This window comes from Eptatretus burgeri, chromosome 15 (assembly GCF_056783735.1).
Source record: "Eptatretus burgeri isolate ZD-2024b chromosome 15, Ebu_testis_v1, whole genome shotgun sequence".
Classification (NCBI taxonomy): domain Eukaryota; kingdom Metazoa; phylum Chordata; class Myxini; order Myxiniformes; family Myxinidae; genus Eptatretus; species Eptatretus burgeri.
In genome coordinates this window covers 14,288,867-14,316,541 of record NC_140975.1, presented here as the reverse complement: position 1 = coordinate 14,316,541, position 27,675 = coordinate 14,288,867, and the positions used below count along the sequence as shown (strand labels likewise).

Sequence of the window (27,675 nt, the reverse complement as noted above, 5' to 3'; positions counted from 1 at the left end):
GCGTTCTGATTGGATGGGAAGTGAATTATCCACAAGTACTCTTGGTGTTACCGGGAGTGTTTGATATCAGGATCTGGAACTCGGTGCTGGTTCATAGTCTCTGACCTCAGGTACCAAATCTCATATCAGCACCAACTCAAGGATCTGATTTTCCCTCCCGACAATGATCTTTCTCATTTATCCAGCTCTGCTCATGATCTCTGGGTCTGTGCTCATTGGTAAGCCATTTGTTACTTTTCTTTCTAATATATGTTATACTAGTGAAGGGATCCAGTGAAATGGCAATTCGTGCAGAGTGAATGTGATTTTGTTGTACATTGCTACACAACAGGTTTTGATGTTGATATACTGTATTACCTACCCAGTTGTTCTTCATAGTCTGGATGGAAGTTAAAGTATATTACATCCACCACCGAAGGTGAAGGAGGTTATGTTTTCACCCCTTTCTGTCTGTTTGTCTGTTTGTTTGTTTGTTTGTTTGTGTGTTTGTGTGCAGGATATTTTGCAAGTTGTGGACGGATCCGGATGAAATTTTGTGAACAGGTTTGGTGTGTGACAAGGAGGAACTGATTAGGTTTTGGGAAGATGTGTATCCGGATCCGGCTACTCGAATTTTTAAAGTGATTCTTCACCATTGAGAGATGGGGCCAAAAACGATATATAGCACAATATCTCAAAAAGTTGTGGACAAATTCCGACAAACTTGGTGGACATGTTGGGTGTGTAACAAGGAAGAATTGATTCAATTTTGGTGAAGATCTGAATCGGATCTCGATACGAGAATTATTTAATTTTATAAGTGATTCTTTAGCATTGAGAGATAGGGCAAAAATCGATATAGTTCTGTATAGCATGATATTTCAAAAATGTTTTGAGCCCGATATGTTCTCATGGATCAGGCATTACGTGGTGGAGGTATGCACTCGACCAAGTGCCCTTTCAGTTCATATTGTGATAAGATCAATGATGATATGGATGTCGCCTTTAGAATATGAAGTTGCTGATTTCTGATTGGTGTATGGAATTTGAAGATGACATTGTTTAAATTGTTGGCATGCTCCAGTCACGCTTCTGAGAAAATGATTTTTTTGGTAAATATTGTTAATCGCCAACAGTAACTGGACTATAAAATTCCTGTTCCATGTGATAAAGTGACTTGCAATTGTCTATGAGAAAACATGGTTTTTTTTTCCAGGTGAAGGCCAACTCTTTGTCGTGTTTGTCCTTGGGTCGGGCCTTATTTATTGTCACAAGTGAGACCATTGGTCCATTGGACAAAATTTTCATTGGTCTTCAGCCATGTGATAAAGCATACCTGCTATCATCGAGCATACCTGCCTGCTGAACTGCTTGAGCATTAACTTCCCTTTTCACTAGCTCAGATGTGTTTGGGCGAGGGTGGGGATTATATGCTCGTTATTATTCTTTCCTAATGATACAATTATTATTATTATTGTTAATATTATTAGTATTCATTAATATATGCTTTGTTACAATGTTATCGTTATTTTTGATGTTTATTTTGTAATTAGAATGCCAAGTTGTGGAAAGACCTGTTAAGCTGCTCTATACACCTAAACATGGGAATTATTCTGGGTTCTTTGTAGTTGTTTAGCCTAATCAACTCAGGAGATCTTGACAATCATTTCAGTGTATCACTGTCCACATCAGGAAGGTCTAGTAGAGCTCAACAAAAAACATGCTTCACACACACACACACACACACACACACACACACACACACACACACACACACACACACACACACACACACACACACACACACACACACACACACACACCTCATCCATTTACAGTTTATGCTGGTCACATTGGCAGCTGATGATGACGTCACTGAAATGGTGTCATCTTAATTAATGGACAAAGCTTAGAAATTTTGTAATTCCACAACAAATGACTCGTCAAAATAAATTTACCAAAAGGATACCTAATGATTGAACAACGTATGGTCAAAAGTAATTCATTTGGTTGTTTGTCATCAGGATATTTGCCAAAGGTCAGCATTCAGGTAATTATAGTAAACTAGATGACCCGTGAACCCGTTGTGTTCCCGTTGAGATGGCGGTTGATAAAAAAAATTATTTCAATGAAAAAAGATAGCTCCAGCGAACTATACCGCTGGGGTTGTCTGCATTGATCAAATTCTCCCGAAGAGTACTTGACTCAATCGGGAATTGATTTTTTAATAATTTTTTTCGTTGCCCGATTTTACCAAAACTTGATACTACACACCGCAGGAGAATGGTGAGTAAGCTGGGCTGAAAATTTTTACGCTATCGTGTACCGTTTTGGCTGTATTTCGGGAACATACATCCATCCATCCATTGGGATCATACTCTGTGCAGAGGGTTGGTGCTGTGTAAGCAGTCTCCTTGGCTATTGGACACAATCCTGGACAGGTCGCCACTCCAACACAGTATACCAGCATGCTGGCACTCATTTTGCCAACCTCGGAAGGATGACAGGCCGAGGCAACCCCACCTGGTATTAATTCAACAGCCAAGTGGGATTTGAATTCAGGATCCTAGGATCGCAAGCCCACCACTCTCATACACCACTCATACATACATACATACATACATATATACAAGATAAGAGTTTTAGTAATGTATAGATATATTGTACAGACGTGTAAAACGGATGCTGATGAGACAAGGTGGTGTGCCGCAGGATCACTTAATCTTGTTTTGAAGAAGAAGATAGAAGATGGAAAGTTTGGTGCCCGGTCAAAAATAAGCAAAGTGATAAATACATGTGCGCGTATGAAAAAGAGTTGTCGCATTTATATAATGGATTTATGTGAGGACTTGTCTGTTCGACATGACGTGTGCATCATATCACGGTACTCACTCAGCTCACTGATCATGGCCGTATTTCATATTGTTGCAGATTCGCGCCCGCCGGCGTGCGGACGGCCACGTAACTCGAATCGCGGCACGTCGCACACCGGACGGACAATCCAGTCGTGACCCTCTCGGACTAACGCCGGGAACTAGTCACGGGTGGACCTTTCGGTCTCACCGCGATCGTGCCAATCGGCCCCCGCGTGGGATAGGGTTGCTCGCCAAATTCGACCTACCTAAGTACCCACACGGAGGGTAGACCGGGCGATCGCACCTCGCCGCAGGTCGACTTCGGACATGGGCCACTTTAAGCGACCCGTTCCGTGCTATCGGGATAACCGAGCGGTGTTATTCGTCGGCCTCGACGGTTCGATTAATTATCGGGCGTTTTAGCCCACGACCAACCCTTTACGTGAAGCAAGATGGAGATTCAATAGAGGAAAAGACGAAGCGAAGCGGGAAAACAGTTCAACAATAAGCACATTTATTTCGCGATGAACGGAAAGCACACATATACAATTCCACCAAAAGCACATGTAAAAGAAGAAGACAATGCAATATTACACAAAAAGCAAATGCAACAATGCAGATCTAACCGACTACCGGGCACACGGCAACACTTATACAATATTACTTCACAGACGGCGCCGACAACACATATTCCCAAAGCAAAAGAAAAGAGAACCACTCTCAAGGATGAGGGGGGTAGGCGGGCCTGGGGCCGAGACCGTGTCGGGCCTACCCGTCTGATGATGAGACGCAGAGCGGCGGTGGCGCCTCAACTCCGCGGGCCTCGCGGACAGTGTCTGGTAGGGGGTGGGAAGGGGGCCCCCTTTGTCGCACTATCTCAGCGCGGGGGGAAACAGGAGGGGGTTGCTGATGCTCGGGGGAAGGAGGATATCACCCTGTCTCGGGTCCCGCGGCGAGCGTCTCCTCCTCGACCTCGGTCGCGTTACTGGCCTCTCCCTGTGCAGCTCCCGGCACCGACGCGAGCACCCCCTCGTCCGCCTTCGCCGCCGTCACCTCTCCACAGCTCCGTCTACTCGCCCTCTCCGTCTCCTCTCTTGGCTCGTCCCAACTCTTCACTCTTGACTTCTCCCACTTCTTTCCAGCTCCACCGACGACTCTCTGGAACTCCGCACACTGCTTTTACTGACGAACGCAGCCGTTTATATAAGCCCCGTGGCTTCGCTCTTTCACCCTTGACCCTCTGCCTCCGACCCTTCACCTCTCTAACTGGCTCCCCATTGGCCCGAGGAAAAGTGGGCGTGAATGCTTTTTGATCCATGTATTTGCATATAGCGACCGCCCTCCAACGCCCTCGAGGCGGGGCCAAATCGCCCACGCTCTCCAATTGGACGGAACAAAAGTGGGCGTGAGTCGTTTTTGATCCGTTTTCTGCGGAAAGTCCGTGATGTCTCCGAATACGCTGCTCGGTGCGCGCCCTGCACGAGTCCAGCATCGGTGCCCACGAGTGGCGCGAGATGGTGTGGATGCGATGGTGGCGAGTTGTGATGGTAAAGGTCGTGGCGGTTGTGGTGAAGCGGCGTTGTGGTTGGTGGTTGTTGTTGTGAAGCGGCGTTGTGGTTGGTGGTTGTTGTTGTGAAGCGGTGTTGTGGTTGGTGGTTGTTGTTGTGAAGCGGCGTTGTGGTTGGTGGTTGTTGTTGATGGCTGTTGAGACGTGGTTGGTGGTGGTAATAATGGCGGCTGGTCCAAAATAAAGACAGTAAAAGAAAAACGGCTATCCTGAAGAGTCGCAGCCCGCATGAATGACATTTATTCCCTCTAGACAACGGGTTTGGGCCGAACTACACATATACTTACCGAGATATCTCACCTAAGGGACCTGAATGGTGGTTTGTGAATTTCGTCAACCACAACACTACCCCCTCCCCTTTTTACAGACTCGTCCCGAGTCGTCAAATTTTCGTGTGCCATCATGTGTAGTTTTCCCCTAGTACATTTTACCTACGGATCCCTGAGTGCGACATTCATGGTATTCGTGTCCCCAAAATAAATAACCTGAGGGCTGAGTTACTACATAAACAAACTCACTCACACGGACGACTTAAATAAAATTGCCGGCGCTAAGACAGACATGCCGGGGGCGCACTCATATTTACAGTACATCTTAACCTTAACTTACAAATTTTACACTAAACCATGGCCCAGGATCACTGAACTCTGCAAAAAGAAAGCAGTTAGCAGGGAGCCAGGCTGCTCGCATGCAGTCTCTGGCTCAAAACAATGCAGGTGACAGGGAACGTGGCTGGCTGCTCACACGCAGTCCAAGGCCTTCCCTTTTGAACTGAACGCAGTGAACCACAACGGTGCATGGGATGCACAAACGTAGTCTCCGTGCCAGCTCAAGTGGCACACGCAATGAACACAACGGATGGATGCATGAATGGTTTGAACTGAACGCAGTGAACCACAACGGTGCATGGGCTGCACAAATGCAGTCTCCGTGCCAGCTCAAGTGGCACACGCAATGAACACAACGAATGGATGGATGAATGGATGGACGCAAACACGGTGCACGGGCCGCCACTGCAGGCCCGTGTTGTAGCTGCCAACAGGGCAGTTCTTGCAGCTTGCAAACTGTTGCCTTGATCCTGGCGCACATGACAATGAACAGGGGGGGGGGGCAAAGCAAACATTGAACGGGGGCTGGTGAACAGGGGCAGTGGGCATGGCATGGCAAAGGCATCAGGCAAACACAGCCCGCAGAAGAAGGCCGCTGCAGGCAAACACAGCCGGCAGACGAACTGGCCGGCACAGGCCTTGAAGAAAAACAGCCAGCAGATGAAGTGGCCAGCACAGGCCTTGAAGCAAAACACGGCCAGCCGATGGCACAGGCCTTGCAGCAAAACAACAGCTGCCGATGAAGTTGGCCGGCCTCCGCCTTGAAGCAAAACACGGCCAGCCGATGAAGTTGGCCAGCCTTTGCCGTTCAGTGGAGGTTGGTGGAGGGAGTGCGGTGGTGCTGGCCACTTGGAAGGCGGGCTCGGACCTACCTACCTGTCTCCCTCCCACCTATCGCCTTTGCCTGTCACTGTACATACCCACTCCCTTAATTTGTCAAACCCCAATTTAGCCCCAACTTATTTTTTTATTATTATTATTTTTTTCTTTTACTTCCCCACTATAAATCGTCCCCTAACCCCCTTTACTGTCCTTGTTCGGCTAACCTATTCTGTCACCTAGCCTACTCCCAACCCCTACGTTCCCTTCCCGGAGGGGAATAAGGGAGAGCTAACGTCCTGTGTCAAGGCCCAACTCAAGCCTCAGAATGGCCTCCCCAGAGTTCGGCAATCTATAACCAAAGTGGGTCCAGCGGCCCACAACGAGAGCAAGGGGATGGATGGTGCGGAGGGGTACACTTCCTATCTACCCTCACCATTTAACTGCTAAACTACCCCGGGGCTTTCAACAAGCTCCTCTCGCTTAAACTAGTGGTTCTAACAACCCAGATTCCCGTCGCCTGTGTTGGTGTCCTCACAATTTTGGGCCTTGCCCCCCAATTTTCTCTCCGTGCCCTCACACGGTCTCATGGATGGGACACGTGGCTCCCTTTGGCAGGCACGACCCTCTGCCGATTCTCCCGCTATGGCACCCCCGGGCACTACACTGCCTCCGAGCCTACCAGCTCCCTAACACCGGGGAGTGCCCCCCATGGCACCTCCCCTTAAACACACACGTGGCAGGCTGGCTTCTCAGGCCCCTTTCCGAGGGTCACCCGTGCCCACAACACTGCCCACGCGGCTAATGGCGCCCCGGGCCCCCGCACCAAGCAGGCGCACCCGTGCCCACTACGCTATCCCGGCCCCCCATGGGCCCTTGGCCTACCACGGCCGACTAGCCTGGTGCCCGGGGTACCCACTCAGCGATACTCACTTTTCGCAGCCACGCTCCCAGCCCGTCAACAGGGCTCCTGCACCCCTCCAAATGGGTTTCGAGCCTACACACCCACCAACAACAAAACAACCTCCATTTTTGTTAATTTGACTAACCCAGCTAACTCACTCTATACTGACCCCGGGGTCCCTTGGGCGGGAGTCACTCCTCCCCCCAATCACTCATCGCACCATGCATTCCCCATTCGCTCCATACACACAGACCCGCTGGCCTCACTCACTCACCAAGCACATTCTTCCAATTCACTCACCAACAACTCTTCAACACACACACCACTGAACTCTGCCATCCTTCTAACTACCTCCCCTAACTAACTCGTGCTCCCACGTCGTCCCTTAAACTAGTAGCACGTTCCTTTTAACACTACGTAGCTAAACTACGTCCCCTCTACACATTCATTGTCTGTCACTGTCTCCAAATCAATAAAAAATCATTTCCCCACCTAAATCTGGCTACAATCCCTCTAACTAATCCATTCCACGGACTCCATGAGGACTTACCCCTGCCCCATGAAGTCGGTCTAACTCAGCTAACCCTTCCCCCTAACTAGTTTCCATCCTGTGCCCAGTTCAAGGGGGTCTTCCACCCCTTGCCCAGGAATCCTGTGCACCCGAAAGTGAGGCTTGTTTCCTTTTTTTTATTTTTTTTTTTACATGCGCATCACCAGCGCGGCAACTCCCAGCTCGCGCACTTTGCACCTGCCCGTGACGTCATGCAGCTGCACGTGTTCCTCGTTCCTCCTTGGACGGTACCATCCGGCAGGGATACATACCCCTCCTGCCGGATTCCAACCCCGCGTGCAGCCATGACGTCACCGTGCGCATAAAAAAAAAAAACACAAGCCCCACGTCTCGAGGGGTTCCCCACGCGAACACATGTCCTTTGCCCGTTGGAGCATAACACACACGATCGCGTGGAGAACCCGTCCGGTCCAAATCCATAATCCTGCCTAAACTTTGTCCGTCCGCGGGATCGGCAAATCCACCGCGTGCGTTTCCGGACCGGGACTTCACTCTCGCAAGCGAGCACGTGGGGGCCTCGTGCGTTGCACAGCACGGACCTCGTGCTCACTGCTGGGTGAACCCGGCACGGTTCCCGAAACAACTGCAGCCGCTACTCGGCTTTCTTTCTTCTGTCGCCGTCGTCGTCGCCATTCAACACACGCACACCTACGTGTTACGACGCAAACACACCTCACCATTAAACTCACCCCGGGAGACGCGGCTGCATGTTCACACATGCCCACCGACATCTCCCTTACATACCGCTCTCTCACACACACGGTCTCCCTTGCACTCGGCCGTTCACTCACGCATGCCATCTCCCTCGCACACGTGGCTCCACTCACTCGTGGCCTTCCACGCACTCGTGCCATTTCCCTCACACAAACCACACCACTCACACACGCGGGGGATCTCACCCGCGGTGCCTCATCCACACACCGTGCCTCACTCACACACGCGGGGGCACTCACCCGCGGTGCCTCATCCACACTGGCCGTTTCATCCACACACACGGCCTCTTCCACACACGGTGCCTCATCCACACACGGCGTGCTGGGAAGCACGTACTCTGGCACCATCGCCACCACACCACTCACACACGGGGTCGCTTCCACACACGGGGACGTACTCACGCCTTGCACCACACACACAGGGACAACTACACTGGGGATTCGTGTCCCCACAAGGGTCTCCGGGGCCTCTATACCCCCCAAGCTCTCCGTGCACCTGTCCACAGCACTCTTCCCCTCAACCTCGCAAAGCACGACCGAACTCACCTGGTCGTGACTCGCCTCAAGGGGGCATACTCCCTCCCCTCGTTCCTGGAGGAGGCTATCCCGCTGCTCGCACCGGGCCTCCACCCAGTCCACCAGCTCACCCCCATTGTCCTCCACTACCTCCGTGTGTGTGTGTGTGCGTCTCTAGCCTTGTCATTATCATGCAGTCTCTCCTCTATTTTTTTTGTCTCCCGTGTCTCTATACATTTATAAGTTTCTGTTGTCCCCTCCTGTCTATTAGTCTCCAATTCTTTCTGGCGTCTTTCCCTTATCTTTATGTAGGTCAACCTTGCTTTCTCCTCAAGTCGCTCCCGTCCTTCCCTGTTTTTCACTCCTTGCTCTTTCACGATCTCCGCGTACCTCATCCTTGCTTTCCGTATTAATTGTTCTTTTCTCTCCCTCGCAATTCCTTTCACCTCGTCTCTTGTCTCCCGTGTCTCTATACATTTTCTCTCCTTGTTCCTTATTTCTGTCTCTTCCTGGTTCCTTTTTCCTTCCCATCTGAGTCGTTCTTTCTCTCTGAGCCCCATTAGCTGTTCGTTCTCCCTCCGGAGCTCCTCAATCTCCGTTGACTCCAGTCTCGCTCTCCGTTTTAGTTGTTCAATTTCACACTCATATTGTTGTTGTTTTCTCTCCCACTGTTCCTCCTGCTCTTTGTTTTCCAATCTCATTGTTTCTTTCAATTGGCTCATTTCTTTCCTGTGTTTCATTCGCTGTTCTCTCACTACTCTTCCTCGTTTCCTCTCCTGTCCTTCCTTCTCCAGTTTCATGGTTTTCTTCATTTGGTTAATCTCCTTTTTGTGTTTCATTTGCTGCTGTCTAATTACTCTTCCTCGTTTCCTCTCCTGTCTTCCCTTATCCAGTTTCATGGTTTTCTTCATTTGGTTCATCTCCATTTTGTGTTTCATTCGCTGTTCTTTGTCTATCTCCTCGTACTCCAGCCTCAGCTTTTCTTTCAATTGGTCAACCTCAGATTCATGTTCTTTTTGTTTTCTATTCCATTGTTCCTCTCGTTCTTCCCTCTCCAATCTCCTTGTGTCCTTCAATCTCCTGATTTCTCCTTCCTGCTTCATTCCTTGCTCCTTCAACTTCTCCTCGTATTCCAACCTATTTTTTCCTTTTGTCGTTCAGTTTCAAATTCATACTCTTTCAGTTTTTTATTCCACTGTCTCTCTTGTTCCTCGTTCTGCAATCTCATCGTTTCCTTCAATTGACGGATTTCTTTCTCCTGTCTCATTCCTTGTTCTTTGTATTTCCTATTCCACTGTCTCCCTTGTTCCTCATTCTGCAATCTCGTTATTTCTTTCAGTTGGCTGACTTCCTTCTCCTGTCTGATTTGTTCTTCCTTCATTACTCTTTTTTGCATCTCATTCTGCAATCTCGTGGTTTCCTTCAGTTGGCTGATTTCCTTCTCCTGTCTCATTCCTTGTTCTTTCAGTACTCTTTCTTGTTCCTCATTCTTTAATCTGGCCTTCGCTTCCAGCTGTTCGATCTGTACAGTGTGGTTCCTTAACGTTTCATTTTCCGTTCTCTTCCTTTCCTCTTCTAACACTCTCAGTTCGTTTTGTAGTTCCCTCTCTTTGTTCTGGTGTTTCTGTAACTCAGAAACTTTCTTTTCCAATTCCTTTCTCATCTCTGCACACTCCGACTTTGCTTTGGCTTCTCATTGTTCAATCTGCTCAGTGTGGTTCCTTAACGTTTCATTCTCTGTTCTCTTCCTTTCCTCTTTTAACATCCTCAGTTCGTCTTGTAATCCTCTTTCTTTGTTTTCGTGTTTCAGTATCTCAGAAGTTTTTGTTTCCAATTCCTTTCTCAATTTGCGTGCTTCTTCACTCATTTCATCTCTTCTTTCCACCGCTTCCCTCCTAAATTCGTCCCTTTTTTTACTGTATTCATTTAGTTTTTTCTGCCATTCCTTTCCCATTCTAATCTCCCCTTCCAGGATTTCTCTTTTAAACTGGCTTGCCCTTACCTCTCGCTTCAGTAGTTCCAATTCCCCATCTTGTTCGCGTTTTTCCTTTTCGAGCTTTGTTTTCCTTTCTCCTTCCTCCCTCAATTCTCCCTGCAGTTCTTCGAACTGTTCTGACTTTTCCAGCAATTCCTCCGCCCTTTCCTCGAGCTGTCTCTCTCCTCTTTTTATCTTCCATTCTAGGCTTTCTCTTTCCTGATTGCCTGTTCTTATCTCTTCCTTCAATTGTTCCAACTCCCCATCGTGTTCACATTTTTTCTCTTCCAACTGTATTTCCCTCACTCTCTCCTCCAGTTCTTTGAACCGCCTTGCTTGCTCCAGTAATTTTTCCATTAATTGTTTTACTTCCAAGTCGTGCTCCTTTTGTTTCTTTTCGAGCTCGGTTTTCCATTCTTCCTCCCATTGTTTCCTTTCCTGGGAGATACCAATCTGCTGTTCCTCTATTCTTTTGTTCAGTTTGCTCTTCGCATATTCCAACTGACGGGTATAAAACACTACCAAATTCTTTTTCCCACGTAATTTGTCGACTCTATTGGCCAAGTCATGTTTTTGCCACCGAATTCGTTCCAGTAAATCGTCCAATCGCTGTGTCCCCCCGTACACGTAATTTTTCTGAAGCGCGTCTGCGTGCCGTTGTGACTCGTCCACTCCACGTTGCACCTCCTCGATATATTCTTCATAACGCTTCACCTTTTCCAAGACATCCCCCAATTGTGCCTGAAGCCTGCCAATGCTCGCATAGTCATCCTGCCACGCCTGCCATGGCACATGCCGTGACCACGTGCCTTGAACCGGTGACTGGGAGCTCACGCCTCGTGCTGTGCCATTAATATCAGCCCGCTCCGTGCTGCCATTGTGCGACTCCGTTTGCCGGCAAAGTTCGTGCTCAAGCCGCTCCCACTGACCACAGTTAGTGGTGGGGTTATAATTATAAAAAGAACCGACCTGGGCCATGGATCCTACATGACGACACATACCTAATACCCCCGGCTCCCGCTCGCCTTGAGACGCCATCTTGCTTCTCTTAAAGGGTTAATTTAGCTCGCTCGTAATTTGGAGGGAATCGGGGGTCGCTTCTCTCACCCCTGGACCGATTCCCGTGAATTTAGCCGGAGACAGGAGAGCCCGTTTTCCGTTCTCCGATACCAGTGCCGCGAGGAGGGCGATGAGTTTATATCGCACGACCTCACACCAGTGTTGCGGATTCGCGCCCGCCGGCGTGCGGACGGCCACGTAACTCGAATCGCGGCACGTCGCCCACCGGACGGACAATCCAGTCGTGACCCTCTCGGACTAACGCCGGGAACTAGTCACGGGTGGACCTTTCGGTCTCACCGCGATCGTGCCAATCGGCCCCCGCGTGGGATAGGGTTGCTCGCCAAATTCGACCTACCTAAGTACCCACACGGAGGGTAGACCGGGCGATCGCACCTCGCCGCAGGTCGACTTCGGACACGGGCCACTTTAAGCGACCCGTTCCGTGCTATCGGGATAACCGAGCGGTGTTATTCGTCGGCCTCGACGGTTCGATTAATTATCGGGCGTTTTAGCCCACGACCAACCCTTTACGTGAAGCAAGATGGAGATTCAATAGAGGAAAAGACGAAGCGAAGCGGGAAAACAGTTCAACAATAAGCACATTTATTTTGCGATGAACGGAAAGCACACATATACAATTCCACCAAAAGCACATGTAAAAGAAGAAGACAATGCAATATTACACAAAAAGCAAATGCAACAATGCAGATCTAACCGACTACCGGGCACACGGCAACACTTATACAATTTTACTTCACAGACGGCGCCGACAACACATATTCCCAAAGCAAAAGAAAAGAGAACCACCCTCAAGGATGAGGGGGGTAGGCGGGCCTGGGGCCGAGACCGTGTCGGGCCTACCCGTCTGATGATGAGACGCAGAGCGGCGGTGGCGCCTCAACTCCGTGGGCCTCGCGGACAGTGTCTGGTAGGGGGTGGGAAGGGGGCCCCCTTTGTCGCACTATCTCAGCGCGGGGGGAAACAGGAGGGGGTTGCTGATGCTCGGGGGAAGGAGGATATCACCCTGTCTCGGGTCCCGCGGCGAGCGTCTCCTCCTCGACCTCGGTCGCGTTACTGGCCTCTCCCTGTGCAGCTCCCGGCACCGACGCGAGCACCCCCTCGTCCGCCTTCGCCGCCGTCACCTCTCCACAGCTCCGTCTACTCGCCCTCTCCGTCTCCTCTCTTGGCTCGTCCCAACTCTTCACTCTTGACTTCTCCCACTTCTTTCCAGCTCCACCGACGACTCTCTTGAACTCCGCACACTGCTTTTACTGACGAACGCAGCCGTTTATATAAGCCCCGTGGCTTCGCTCTTTCACCCTTGACCCTCTGCCTCCGACCCTTCACCTCTCGAACTGGCTCCCCATTGGCCCGAGGAAAAGTGGGCGTGAATGTTTTTTGATCCATGTATTTGCATATAGCGACCGCCCTCCAATGCCCTGGAGGCGGGGCCAAATCGCCCACGCTCTCCGATTGGACGGAACAAAAGTGGGCGTGAGTCGTTTTTGATCCGTTTTCTGCGGAAAGTTCGTGATGTCTCCGAATACGCTGCTCGGTGCGCGCCCTGCACGAGTCCAGCATCGGTGCCCACGAGTGGCGCGAGATGGTGTGGATGCGATGGTGGCGAGTTGTGACGGTAAAGGTCGTGGCGGTTGTGGTGAAGCGGCGTTGTGGTTGGTGGTTGTTGTTGTGAAGCGGCGTTGTGGTTGGTGGTTGTTGTTGTGAAGCGGTGTTGTGGTTGGTGGTTGTTGTTGTGAAGCGGCGTTGTGGTTGGTGGTTGTTGTTGATGGCTGTTGAGACGTGGTTGGTGGTGGTAATAATGGCGGCTGTTCCAAAATAAAGATAGTAAAAGAAAAACGGCTATCCTGAAGAGTCGCAGCCCGCATGAATGACATTTATTCCCTCTAGACAACGGGTTTGGGCCTAACTACACATATACTTACCGAGATATCTCACCTAAGGGACCTGAATGGTGGTTTGTGAATTTCGTCAACCACAACAATATTTTAACATCGATTCGATTGAGAATTTTATAGAACTTTTTATTGTGACATTGACTTTCCTTGTTTGAAAATAACTTTCTTTTCTCCCCATTACTCCCATACTTCCCAACATTCCTTTCTTCCTTTCACACACACGTCAAATTGTATTTACTGATTTCAGCCCAACCCTCATAAATGTAATAAATAGATCGTTCACTTTCAAGATTTTGTCGAAGATCAAACCTTCAAGCCTTTGTCTTCAGTCAAAATCCCCGATAGTTTATGTTCTGTGTTTTTCACTGTTTTTTTTTTCAAATTCTGATTGTTTTGAATACATTTCATTCAATGAAACACTAAAAAACAAAACTTCCTTCTGGTTTGGAACCCTTTTTTTTTCCTAACTATGTCTTAATTTTTTATTCACTTTGTACATATTGTTACGGTTGTGGAAATTCGCAAACCACCATTCAGGTCCCGTAGGTGAGATATCTCTGTAAGTACATGTGTAGTTAGCCAAAACCCGTTGTATAGAGGGAATTTATGTGATCCATCCGGGCTGCGACGCTTTGAGATAGCCGTTTTTCTGTTCTATCTTTATTTTGAACCAACCACGTCTCAACCGCCATCACACAACAACCACCAACTACAACACCGCTTCACAACAACAACAACGCCAACAGCCACGATCTTTACCTTCACAACTCGCTCCCGCAAACATCGCATCACCGCCATTCCAAACGGCACCATGGCCATAAACCACCGCCATAAACCCTCCACCACCTTCACCTCACTCCTTCTGTGGCCATTCCCACACCACCTGTGAGCACCGAGCGTCGGGCTGTCCTGGGCTCGTACAAGATACGCGCTGAGCCGCGAGTGCAAAATGCAGCCTTTCCGAGGAGAATTCGGATCAGGAATGCTACACGTCCACTTTTGATCCATCCAATCAGCAAGTGCGGGGCGGCTTGGCCCCGCCTCCAGGTGCGTCTGTGTGGAATCGAGATATGCAAATTCCAGGATCAGGGGAGATTCACGCCCCTTTTTCTCCGTCCAATGGGCGAGCGAGGCTCCGCCCCCGAGCTCGTCCTGATCCGGAAATTTGCATATGGGTTCTCCTGCCGGCCTATAAAACACTGAGCAGAAAAGCAGAGCAGTGGCAGAAAAGCGAAGAGAGTTCGAAGCAAGGAAGACGGCGGTCGGTGACGAGGTCGCGGTGGAATCCCTCGTCATGGGACCCAAGCAAGCCAGCTATAATCCTTCCCCAGAGCATCAACAATTCCCCCTTTCCCCCCGCGCTGAGATAGTGCTTAAAGGGGGCCCCGTTCCCACCCACTCCAAGCGGTGCCAACGAAACCCGCGAAGGAGCACGAAGTCGGGGCACCGCCGTGCTGCCACATTTGCGGCTCATCACGAAGACGCGGGTAGGACCCACCCGGTCTCGCGGACCTGACCGCTCCTTCAGGTCCCGTGCAAATATTGGCCCACAGGCCCCGTCTGCCCCCTTGTCTTTGAGGGTGGCTTTCTTTTCCTTTGCTTTTGAGTAAATGTGTGTCGGCGCCGTCTGTGAAGTAAAACTGTTTGAGTGTTGCCGTGTGCTCGCGTCGTCGGTAGTATCTCTGTGTCATTGTTTCTTTTGTAGCATTTGATATATGTGCATTCTGTTTGGCTGTATATGTGTGCTCTCCGTGTGCCGCGAAATAAATGTGCATTATGTTGAACTGTTTTCCCATTTCGCTTCGTCTTTTCTTTAATTGAATCTCCATCTTGCTTCACGTAAAGGGTTAGTAGTGGGCTTAATACGCCCGATAATTAATCGGAACCGTCGAGGCTGACGATAACACCGCTCGGTTATCCCGATAGCACGGAACGGATCGCTTAAGCGGCCCGTGTCCGGAGTCGACCTGCGGCGAGGTGCGATCGCCCGGTCTACCATCCGCGTGGGTACTTAGGTAGGTCGAGTTTTGCGACCAACCCTATCCCACGCGGGGGGCCGATTGGCACGATCGTGGTGAGGCCGAAAGGCCCACCCGTGACTAGCTCCCGGCGTTCGTCCGAGAGGGTCACGACAGAATTGTCCGTCAGGTTGGCGACGTGCCGCGATTCGAGTCACGTGGCCGATCGCACGCCGGCGGGCGCGAATTCGCAACAATATTTTATAAACTTGGTGCTTATGATTGCAACTGATATTATAGGTAAGAACCCTATAAGATAGGAGCCTTTATGGGGAGGCTTATAGCTTATGGGTTTGTTTATACAATTAGTGTCCCTAATTTTTTATGATACCTCAGAGTTTTTTAGACCCATTGGAGTATTAAACCAACATTTAGGTTTTTCTTCCTTTTTTCTGCAAATGGCCGAGCTCAGAGCCGGCTTGGATGTTTGGAATGAAATTCTGCATCAATAATGAGAATAAAAAGAATGCTGGGTTAACAAAATTTTTGACCCTGACCTCATTTTTAAGGTTTTGACATAATTTATTAGACATGTTATCATTTTTCACTAAAACTTGACTCAGGTTTTTCTGACCAAAACGAAAATGTCCTCTCGAGATAGCCTTGAGCAAGACGCATTTACGCTTAATTTATATCACGCCCCTCCGGAGTAAAGGTAAAGGTCAAATGGCGGTCTGAAAAAAAAACCGTGTTTTTTGTCGGTGCTCAATTTTGCCAATCAATTCTAAGACTGCTTGGATTTCCAAAAAACATAATAGTGGACCTGAACTGAAGTTGTGCATCTAATATTTGATTGTTGATGTTGAACTACTTTTTTTCAGATTGTGATCTAATTAACAAAAAATACCTTTTTAATCATAACTTGAAAACATTTCCTTTGTTTTTCATGATGTTAAGTTTTATGGATAGATTGTAGAAGAGAAAACATTATCTTTATTTAAACTCTATCTCTAAATGTTGAAGCTCAAGGTCATATGGCGGTCCGAACAAAACATGGCCTTCATTGGATCGTGGGGAGGTTTACACTTGGTGATTGTTTTGTGATCATAGATATCTTGTGTTATTTTCTTCCCCCCCCCCCCCCAACAGATTCACAAAACCTGGACACAAATAACTGCACAAAAGAGTTAAATCATGATGTTATGAAAATTGAACTTTGTGCCCAACGGGAGTTAATCGGTTTGTGGGGCGAGGATGTGATTCTTCCCTGTCTGTTTAATCACAGTGAACGAAACACCATCAAAGATGTACATTTGTTGTTGTACAAAACCAAACGGTCAACTGAAAATATTCTTTATAACAGTTCCTCGAATTATACGCATGAGAGTTTCAAAGGAAGGGTTCAAAGCGTGGGAAACCCAAGTGAGGGAGATGGGTCGGTGAGGATCAGAGATCTGAAGATGGAGGATGAGGGGACGTTCATCTGTCGGTTTGAGTGGAGAAAAGCCAATGGTGACAAAGGTGGATTTCAAATAAGAGATGGAAAGGAGCCGACTCTTCATGTCGAAAGTGAGTAAATGGAGAATATTAATTTGCAATTCCCATCATTGTGTGTTCTTGTTTTTTATTGCAATGTACAATGTTTTCATTTTAATAAATGATCTTGATGGAATGAAAACAACAAAATTGACAGGTTTGTTCTTAAAAGCATAACGTATTAATTTTGAAAGCAAACCCTAAATGCCGCAATCTTGATATTACATTTAAATATTGAATTGTGATTTTTTATAAATGTGGAAAGTTTTACAACATACAGGAGTTGAAGTCTGTGTCTGTTGTTTGCTAGGCACCAGGGACAGACTTCATCTATGTTGTAAATCTTCATCAACAGTGTAGCTGAGAGGAGTTTCCACTCGACTTTCATTTGTCCAGCCTGGGTTTGAATCCTGACACAACTATAAAGTGTTGTCCTGGTGTTTTGCAGGCAGGGAGTGCACGCGCGCGCGCACACACACACACACACACACACACACACACACACACACACACACACACACACACACACACACACACACACACACACACACACACACACACACACACACACACACACACACACACACACACACACTTTTTAAGGCCATTTTTCCCTGCTAGAGCGGGAGTTAGCATTGTGGGTCCCATGTCAATCTTCTGTCATGATTCCCTTTATGAGGCAATGTTTTTTTTATGGCCGGATACCCTTCCTGACACCAACCCTTTAGTCACCTCTTACTTTCACCTCACCTTATGTGTTTCCAGGGATGTTAGCTGGGTGTCTCATCTGGTTAGCATTAGTTGGTGGACATGAAAGATCTCATAATTTCCTTTGTGAAGAGTAGGTGAGTTATTGGCGATATGCTGGCTAAATTCCAAATTCCCGTCGCTTTCAGGCGAATGTCAGGCATGATCAGGCAGTTAGATAAACGATTTGGGCAAAAAACTTTCTGTGGCTGACCCAGCAAGAAGGTGGCAGTAATTGGCATAGTGTGGTCGTAGTAGTAGTCATGGTCGTAGTGGTCTTTCTGATCTGTGTTCTATCTCAGCCATGATTGTGCAATGTTTGTGGAGGTGAATTAGGTATTCGAGAACTTTTGAGTAAAAGGGAACAGATTATAACATTGGGGTTAGCCTTTGACCTATGTAGAATAGTCGTTGAGGTGGTACAATTTTCCCCTGACTTTGAGGTTTCTAAGCACTGAGAAAACACTCGTGGCCTGTATAAGGAAGAACCATGGAGGGGTTTCTCAAGATGTATAAATGGGAAGGCGAGAAGGACAGAGTAGGACTCCAGTTGATTTGTGTGTTTTGCTGTATCTGGTTTGTGGACTTGATTCACGTTTGGAAGACTCTCAATTGATCAATTGATCAAAGGAATCATCACATCTCGTGACACCACAGACATCTGTCTGTAATAGATGCTGTGGAATACACAGCAATCAACATCAATGGTATCTCAGAGAAAGAAGGAAGAGTTTAGAACCTGCTGCTTATTCATAGCAAAACGTTTTGTGGCCTCCCTCCCTTTTTCCACCACATTGCTTCACTCTTGATCTTTGTCATGCTCTTTAATCTGTCTCTCTTTCATCAGTCTCTCCAGGTTCTACACATCATTTCATCCAAAATCTCATCTCTCAGCACTCATCTCCATTTTAATTGATCCACCTTTCCCCCAACTTGTGGAACCACCTTCCTTAATCTGTTCAATCACACTTACATCCAGGTCTTGAAGTGGGCAGTGGACCATCACTTCAAATCACCCTCCATTCTCTTACCCACCTGATCTTTTCTGTTCTCCTTAAGCCTCCCTTGACACACACCTTATACCTTTGTTTGCAATTTTCCCCTGCCTCTCCTTTCTTTTTCATTCTCCTGTAAATTTATTCCCTTGCTTGTTGGTCCCCTACCACTTTCACTGGAGGGAGGGTCTATAGGTATGCTCTCCGTCTCTCCATCTGTCACACCTGTGGTTTATCAGACTTTTTTTTCCATACCCTTTAATATATTCAACTGAAACTTGGTACATGGCTATATTATTATATGTTACAGAACAAGTTCGAATTTCAGGATGTTTCGTCAATTTTTAACCAAGTTATGTCCTTTTTGTATTTGGAAAATATCATATCCATAAGGGACATGTAGTGCAAAGCAATTCTCACCCTTGTTGCGGATATTTTATCTGATTGCCCCACTGTCAGTGTGTTGCCTGTTTGGTCTCTGTCACCTCACTCTTCCATGAGCCGAGATCATGTGTTGAAAACGCCATAAGCTAAGACTGATATTTGAATTAATCTTTCATTGCGAAAGAGTGTTCCATTGCACAGTGAGTGAGCATTGCTTGTTAATCTGCACAAACACCTTGTTCAAATGAAGGAAAGCATTTGAGCCAGTTCTGGTTATAATGGGACGTTTAGCCGAACCAACAACTTTTCTCATCACCTCTGTCCCTGAACACCTGAATCAGGTTGCGACAGGGTGGTTAGCTCATGTAAATGCTGAATAAGTTTTTTTTTACTCACATTTACATTGCATTTACTCACAATATAAGTTGCATTTACTCACAAGTTTCATTCGTAAAAACATTTCCTTGAATTTGATAAATTTTCCAATCATAATTGATCTTGAGATTTTGATTTAAAACTTTTACATTTACTTTTTTAGAATTCTAGATTTACGAACGTTTTAGATTTACGAACGGGAACTTTTAGAGTTTTGGATTTTTGAACTTGCAAAACATAACTCTTTTGGCACAGCTGCTCTGTTCAATTTGAGGTGGTTTACTGCATTACATCTAAATCTACAAACAACCAGACAAGCCGAGAGCATCCTCAACAGTTAAAAAAGTGAATCAGATGATTGTTTCCGGATATCTGTTCTAGATTTCAATGAATCGTTATCTTCTTTTCTTCTTCTTCTTCTCCTATTTCTTCTTCTTTAATTTGCTGAAAATGATTGCAGGTAACATAATTTGCTGCGGACGCAACTGTGCCACTGATGCAGTGCCCCTCCTGTCGGTAAGAACAGGAATTCGTAATTTGTTTTTGGGTGTTGTCGTTAGCTCGACGCCTCTTTGTGAAGGACACCGTGGGATCTTTAATCTCTAGCGAGTAATTCAGGCAGATGGCACGACACATTTGATGTTCATCTGGAGGTACAGCACACACACTGATGACTCACACTGCCTGTGAAACACTGGGATGACAGTTTATAGCTGGGCCAAGATTCAAACCCAGAGGAAACTGCTCAGTGGTGAATGTGGATGTATCATGATATGTTGTAAAAGTTTAACTAATATTTCTGTCGTTTTCATGGTATTATAGCCCATAACTTAAAAGTTTGTGTTTGTTTTGCTGAAGTTGGTGATGTCACAGTAAGCATGATATGTATCCAACAGTGCGTCCTCAGATCCTGCGCATTGGCAGAAGGTTCGTGAACTCAAGAACATCATGGAGACTATTGTGTGAAGCCGAGGCCAAGCCAGGACCAAACATCACTTGGTGGAATCCACAGGGACTCATTCTGAATGAAAGTCATGTCTTACTTGATCAAGATGATCCAAACAAAGTGCAAATCATCATGAGTACTTTAAACATCACAAAGAAAGAGCTAGAAGGGAGATACTGGTGCCTGGCACAGAACAAGCATGGGACGGCTGAAGTACACATCGATTTCTGCGAGACACCAGTACAAGAGGTTTCCTGGATGGTCGTTATATGGTCAACTTCTTTATGGGTGGTTGTCCTTCTTTTTGGTGTTGGATTATTTTTCTGCACAAAGAGTTGGAAACATCAAGGAGGTGAAACCTCATCGACAATTTCTATCTCACCCCTCTCCCACTTTTTTCTCTGCACTCCCTTCCTCCATACCCGCTGTATAACCTTCATTCCTCCAAACAGCATTCTCTTAATGTCGATGTCAACAAAATGTTAAACTCGAAACGTTTTTTTTTTTACTCTTGTTTTATTTTGAGAAGAGAAAAGGACCAGAATATTATTATGGGCACTCATTGGAAGTCCTGAGTGCCATCCAGGATGTCCCAGATGTAACTCACTTGCTTTGAACGTGTCTCATGTGGGTTCCATTACTGACCCAATTTTCTTCAATCAAATCACATTCTAATTTGCATAGATCAATGATGACCTTAATTGTGGTCGAATTGACATTTACGCACCAGTCATTATCTTTACCACACATTTATCATTCTGTTATTATGAATAGTGAAAAAGCACTTACAATGGTAAACAATGCACTCCCACCAATGTAAATAGACATGTTAAGGAGACATAATTAGAATTAGTGAGATTATTCATGTATGTTCAATTCAATTTTGATTGGCTCTTGCTGGTCATTTTACATTCAAGAGATACTTCTACATCAGAAACTTCATGGGTTCTGGTTTAAAGGTTCAGCTGCTCTGAATTTGATGATCTTTGAACTTTTAGTATGAAAAAATTGTAAATCCAAGATGGCTACGAAGTCTTTAGATAAACTAATTTAGTTGAAGGATATCCACTGGACCTCATGACTTGTAACAAGCCGATGGAGTTTTAATTACATCGCTGTAGTGTTCTCTGAGAAATTTGTGTTAATAATATCGCAGAATAATAACAATTTCACACGGACATAACATTTTGCAAGCTTAAAATATCAATAACAAGAGTGAGAATTGCTTGACAACACATGTTCCTTACTGGTTCCAATGAAGAAGTAGAAATCCTTTTTAACCACCGTGTTTGGGTCTATTCGGCAAAACAAAAGGAAAAGCAATTTTTATTTTCCGATATATTTTGTAGACGAGAAACCAATGAAGACAGCAATGATAATAAACTGGAGATAAAAAAATTAGTTTGCTTGATTCCGTAACCAAAATGAAGAAGAACCACCTTTCCAATCCACCATGTTTCGTTCATTTCTAGGCTGTGCCCATGTCATATTATAAATAACGTGATGCACATACATGAAGCATAAACATGCGTATAGCTTATGTGATTATATAATACATTGCGGTGATATACCATACCTGGGATCATTCCAATTGTACTGGGACACGGACTAACACCCAGGCCTAAAGCCTGAGGCCTGCTGACCTGTGCTGCTTCATGCAATGGCGGCGCATGATATTATTGGAGTGGAGTCAGGCCAGCTGTCCAGCCAATGGTTGTAAATCAGTGGGATGGAGTCAGAGCAGCTGCAAACTGACCCATGTATAATATACAATATTCTCCAAGTTTAAAAAGGGCTGAACTCTGTGAAAAAATTGACGAAACGCCTTGAAACTCGAACTTCGACTGTAACTTATCATGAAAAAGCCACGTGCCAAATTTCATTTGAATATGTTAATGGGTATGGGAAAATGGTTTGAAAAACTACAGGTGGGACAGACGGACGGAGAGATGGTGAGCAAACCTATAGTCCCTTCCAGTGAAACCGGTAGGGGACTGAAAAATAGCCGAACAAAAACAATAGGCTTCCAGCCATGTTGGCTTCGAAGTCGAATTACTGTTTCATAACCGTAAACATACTCCACGTGAAGTGAAAAACATTCCTTACGTGCAATCAAAACCTATGATGATGAAGGTTGAGAAAAGCTCACAACTGGTGCAGTGGTTGGAGATGGAGGTGTTGTTGTAAATGTAGAGCTGAAAGTGAAGATAGACCTGGAAATGTAGAACTAATTGAAGGGATGACAGTATGGAGGCCAAATTGAAATGAATTGATTTTAGAGAGCATTTCCCACTATTCTTTCATGTGTCCAAATGTTATGGGCATTGGTTCAGTTTTGTTCTTCCCCAGCTTACTTGAGATGTTGGGCAAGGACTTTCTTAGTCTTCTCCTGTCAGCTACTCACAATGGCTATGAAATTGCAATTGGGAAAGTGGAGGGCTTGGGGGTAGTGAATGGACATATATAAGGTCATGGCTGTGGATGGGGATGACCTGTGGCTGTCTTGAAGATCCAGAGGGAAGAATGACATTGAACAGACTGAGGAAGTTTATTCCACAAGTAAGAAAAAGAGGAAGAAATTAGAGGAGATGAGCAGTGAGTCTGGATTTTGGGAGTTTCACCAGAAGGGGTTACTGGCAGAACACGTGCACCATCTGGAAATGTGGAGGTGAGAGAGAATGGATAGACAGAGGATGCACATCCAGAATGGAGGTGGTAGAAGAAAGAGACCACTGACCTGTCGGTGATGTGAGGAATAGGCCCAGAGACTCAGCTTCATAGTGAGAGATTCCAATGATTTTGAAGGCCTTCGTTTCCATGGCATCAATCTGAGCAAGGTGTGAGGCAGGGGTGCCAACGCAGAAGGCAGAGCAGTATTCCATTGAGCTGTGGATGAAGGCCTTGTAAGTAGATATAACAATTCAGAAGTGCCAAGGAAAGAGGGAGGATACCCAGTAGGCTGCTGGTTTTGGATGCCTTGGAGGAAGAGTAACTTTTCAATGTCAATTGCAGTAACTACTTATTCAGCTCATATCACCATGTTAGTGAGCTCAGTCATTCAGCACTACTTCTTTAAACTAGAAGGGCACTCAGTAGAGTACATACCTCCACCACGCAATACCTGATCCACGAGAATATATTGGGCACAATACATTTTTGGAATATCATGCGAGATATCGTTTTTGACCCTATCTCTCAAAGGTGAAGAATCACTTTAAAAATTAAATAATTTTCGTATCCAGATCGGGATTCAGATCTTCACTAAAACCGAAACAATTTATCCTTATCACACACCCAACCTGTCCACCAAGTTTCAATTGAATCCATCAGCAACTTTTTGAGATATCATGCTATATATCAGTTTAGCCCTATCTCTCAAAAGTGAAGAATCACTTATAAAACATTATCAGATCACGATCTGGATCCGGATGTTCACCAAAATCTAATCAGTTCATCCCTGTCACACACCCAACCTGCCCACCAAATTTCATCCGAATCCATACACAACTTTTTGAGATATTCTGCACACAAACAAACAGACAAACAGACAGAGAGGGGGTGAAAACATAACCTCCTCCCACCTTCGGTGGCAGAGGTAAATAAATAAAAGAGAAATTTGGCAACAGGATGGCAAATGTACCTGCAACACCTGCAATAGATGCAAATGTACCTGCAATAGATGTACCTGCAACACATTTATATTTTCACATTCTGCTTCATCAATAGGATGACACAAGGTGTTCAGCATGAGAAGGGTTTGCATTTGAATTTGTAAACTGTATATCATTTCTTGTTTACATGAACCAAAGGATACACATTTGGTTGTCGAGTGATGGCAATATCATGTGATCTATTTTTTTTAACTTCACTACATTCCAAGCACCTTATAGGGTGTGGTATCTTAGTTTACAGTCAATTGCACTTTCGGAGACATTGGATGGTGTCATGGTCGAGGTGATGCTTCACCCTGCACTCGATGCTACCAAGCTTGACAAACGGGTTGGTTGCTGCTGTTGTTTCAGTTGTATTTGCTGTAATTTATGTTATTTGTAAGAATCACCTTGTTTTTGTTGCAGTTAAACAAGGCCATAGAAGGACGAGCAATTTCCAAGAGCCGGTAAGTCCCAGTTAATGTTTGAATTAATTAATTTGTCCTGTCATTGTTTCATTCATCAAACCTATTTCTGGTGTTGTTATAATTTTATAAGTATATTGAGAAAAGAATGGGAGAAAGGTAAATAGGTAATGTATATGTGAGTATGAGGGGATAACGGTCATAAGAGGAAAAGCAGGGGGGAAATATGAGGCAAACTAAGAGAACCTGGAGAGGGAAGGAGAAACTTTTCCGAATGAATAATCACCATGACTCATTCAGTTTGTGCAATAGATATCTCACATATCTTCATTAGCCACAAGGAAAGTCGGGTGTGCGATTTCACCATTAAAAATGCCCCTTATACTGCGGAGAGAAAATCCACAGCCTCCAGATGGTGTCGCTGGCACCCAATGTGTTCTGGGAAGTTATGTCCACACCATTCTTCCATAATCATTGGAAACTAGAAAAAAGCTCATGAGCCAGCTGGCCAGGCCTGATATTCAAATGGAGAGTACTTGGTCAGAACTATGTAGTTTGACCAAGGTGTTGGTGAGAACTCACATACCATGTATAACTGATGTACACAAACAACATTTATTGATGGTTACACATAACAATGGTAACATAATCACGTTTTTTTTTTAAACATTTGTGTCTGCAAAACAGGATCAGCGTGATGAGAACACCTACATGGCAGTGTCAAAAGAGGATCATAGCGATGACAACACCTACACAGCAGTGCCAAATACTTTCTCCATCTCTGAAGACCAGCTGTACGAGAATATTTGAACCGAGAACGCTCCCTCACTCCACGTGTCTCTCACACTATTTACATTTACTTACTCTGTCCCTGCTCACACTGGTACAATCCGCAGATCTTTTAAGTGTCACCAGCTATCCGTCCTGGCAGTTCCACTTCAACTATAATAACAGCCACTACCAATTTGTATCTTACATAATCATTAGGACCAGAGTGATCTGGATTTTTTGATTTATAAAAAAAGGGTTACGAAGATTGGCCAAAATTGAAAAATGACTATTTCCTTTCAGTATATAATGTAAAAAAATTATAACAGACTCTGGATGAAATAAAAAAATTATAATCATATTTAAACAAGTCAGAAGAAAAACAATAACAAATGACAATGGCACTCAGGTGAGCACATATACCTCTGCCAGGCTGAACAGTTTATGTTTTGTATCCCAGACCTCAACTGGATCCGGATCCAGACCTCAACCAAAATCGAATTGGCTTGTTCTTGTCATACACTCAACTCAATCACCTGATTTTGTCATAACTCGTCCTCAACTTTTTGAAATATCATGCTATACTGGACTGTATATCGTTTTTGGCCCCATCATTCAATGATGAAGATTCAGTTTAAACATTTGCGGATCTTGATTTAGATATTCACCACAATCAAATCATTTCGTCCATGTCACACAACCATCATCTCCACCAAGTTTCGGCTGAATACGTCCACAACGTTTTGAGATATCATATTCACAGACAAACGGACAAGGGTGAAAAACACGTTTGGTGGTGAAGGTAATGAAAAACATGTTTTCATGGAATCTTCAAAAAATATAAAAAAAGAAGGGAGGTCAGGATGACACCACAATACCACACCACAATCCTTTTAACGGATTGCCATTATGACATCTTTGGATATTTTTGTCATAAGTGACTGTGTGGTCATAGTAAAAATAGTATGAAGATGTTTTTGTAAGAGTAGGTGAGCAATCAGCAGCATCCTGACCAAATTCCAAATTCTTGCTCCAACCTACAGAGGGCACTGCATCAGCAGCACAGTCGTATCCTCAACCAATATTGCTGCCATACCAACGAAGAATAATTTTTTTGTGGGATTCAGATGGAAAAATGTCAAAGGATGTCATTATGGCAACCCGCAAAAGGATTGTGATGTCATATTGTGGTGTCGTATTGTGGTGTCAACCTTACCTTGTTTGGTTGTTTTTTGGAGGATTCCATCCCCACCCGTTTTTTTTTTTTTGCATTTATTTAAATGTTTTTTTTTTCTTTCTTGTTTCTGTTGGGGTTTTTTTTTTTGGTGGTGAAAGGGGGGGGGGGAGGAGTGGTGAGATAATTATGGCTGGCTGTGTTTGGAGTAACGTCAGTGAGATACATCTCACGTTTGTGAGATAATTATGGCTGTCTGACCCATGATGTTTTCGTCGTACAATGTGGTGAATTGTGGTTCAACTGTCATTCAGAAATCATGTGTTGAAGTACTTTGGTTCGTGCATGTATAACATTCCAAATATAATGTGCATGAAATGATATCAACAAGAAAAAGAGCAATCAGAGATTGCAGACCCTCGCCAGGACTTGTTTCGTGTGGTGTTTGCGTAATCTTGTGTACTGATGTGTGCTCTAATTAATAAGAGACACAATTAAAACGGCCGCTTTATAACTGCTGGCAGTGATGACCAGGTACCAAGACGTCTCGCTTTGATGCAACCCTGCTTTGATCGGACAACGGACCCTGACCCATGATGTTTTTTATTTTATTTTTTATGATGCAATTGAATTCAGAAGTGGATTAAAATAAATTCAATTCAAATCAGATGGAAGAACAAATAGGTACAGTCCTGCATTGGAGTCATCAAAAGGAACCTGAACAAGCAAAAAGCAAAGATTAAATCATCAGGAAGAACCTGGATAGGATTTGCATTTCAGCTGCTACTCCTCGACCCTCAAATCCATCCAGGCACAACCAAGTGAGCCTTATTCAAAAATAAAACTTAAAATAAAAAAAAGAACTCAGATTCAAAAGATTAAATAATTCTGGCTGCCGGACCATGTGTCCGATCAAGTTGAAATTTGAAATATATTTCCCACATCATTGCTAGATCATAATTGTTTGGTTTCACGTTTAAGCCGTTTAAGAGAAATATATATTTTAAAGATTTTCGTTCAATTCAATTTCGCTGCCAGACCATGTGACCTATTATTTGTGAACACCATGGTATCCCCAAAGCTTGGGGAACATGTGTGAAGTTTCCCCTCAATCTGTGCAGTTATTCTGGAGAGGAAGATTTTTTTTAATGTTTTAAGGGTTTATCCAATATGACTCTCTTTGACTTCCGGTTCCGGTTCTTGAGCGACATTGGCGGTTCTGCTTCGGGGTC

The 27,675-nt window shown here is 45.4% G+C and overlaps 1 protein-coding gene across 3 annotated transcripts; it reads left to right on the top strand.

Annotated features, from left to right (window-relative positions):
• LOC147011575 (sialic acid-binding Ig-like lectin 15) lies at positions 1–26,981 on the top strand. Of its 3 annotated transcripts, XM_085857051.1 has the most exons (6): positions 10–218; positions 497–543; positions 16,593–17,012; positions 20,377–20,778; positions 24,503–24,543; positions 25,189–26,981. In XM_085857051.1, the coding sequence occupies exons 3-6, from the start codon at positions 16,646–16,648 to the stop codon at positions 25,309–25,311; spliced, it is 933 nt and encodes a 310-aa protein (XP_085713177.1). In that variant the 5' UTR covers positions 10–218; positions 497–543; positions 16,593–16,645; the 3' UTR covers positions 25,312–26,981. The 3 variants fall into 3 exon arrangements, with proteins under 3 accessions (XP_085713178.1, XP_085713177.1, XP_085713176.1); XM_085857050.1 differs by lacking the exon at positions 497–543; XM_085857052.1 differs by lacking the exons at positions 497–543; positions 20,377–20,778 and having other exon boundaries at positions 1–218.
• Positions 26,982–27,675: the final 694 nt, after the last annotated feature.

What these genes read in the sequence shown, in the direction of transcription:
- LOC147011575 (XM_085857050.1), top strand. Translation starts at nt 164, where the DNA reads ATGATCTTTCTCATTTATCCAGCTCTGCTCATGATCTCTGGGTCTGTG. An exon ending in GCCGACTCTTCATGTCGAAA is followed by an intron (nt 17,013 to 20,376) that starts GTGAGTAAATGG and finishes TGTATCCAACAG; the next exon opens with TGCGTCCTCAGATCCTGCGC. An exon ending in CGAGCAATTTCCAAGAGCCG is followed by an intron (nt 24,544 to 25,188) that starts GTAAGTCCCAGT and finishes TCTGCAAAACAG; the next exon opens with GATCAGCGTGATGAGAACAC.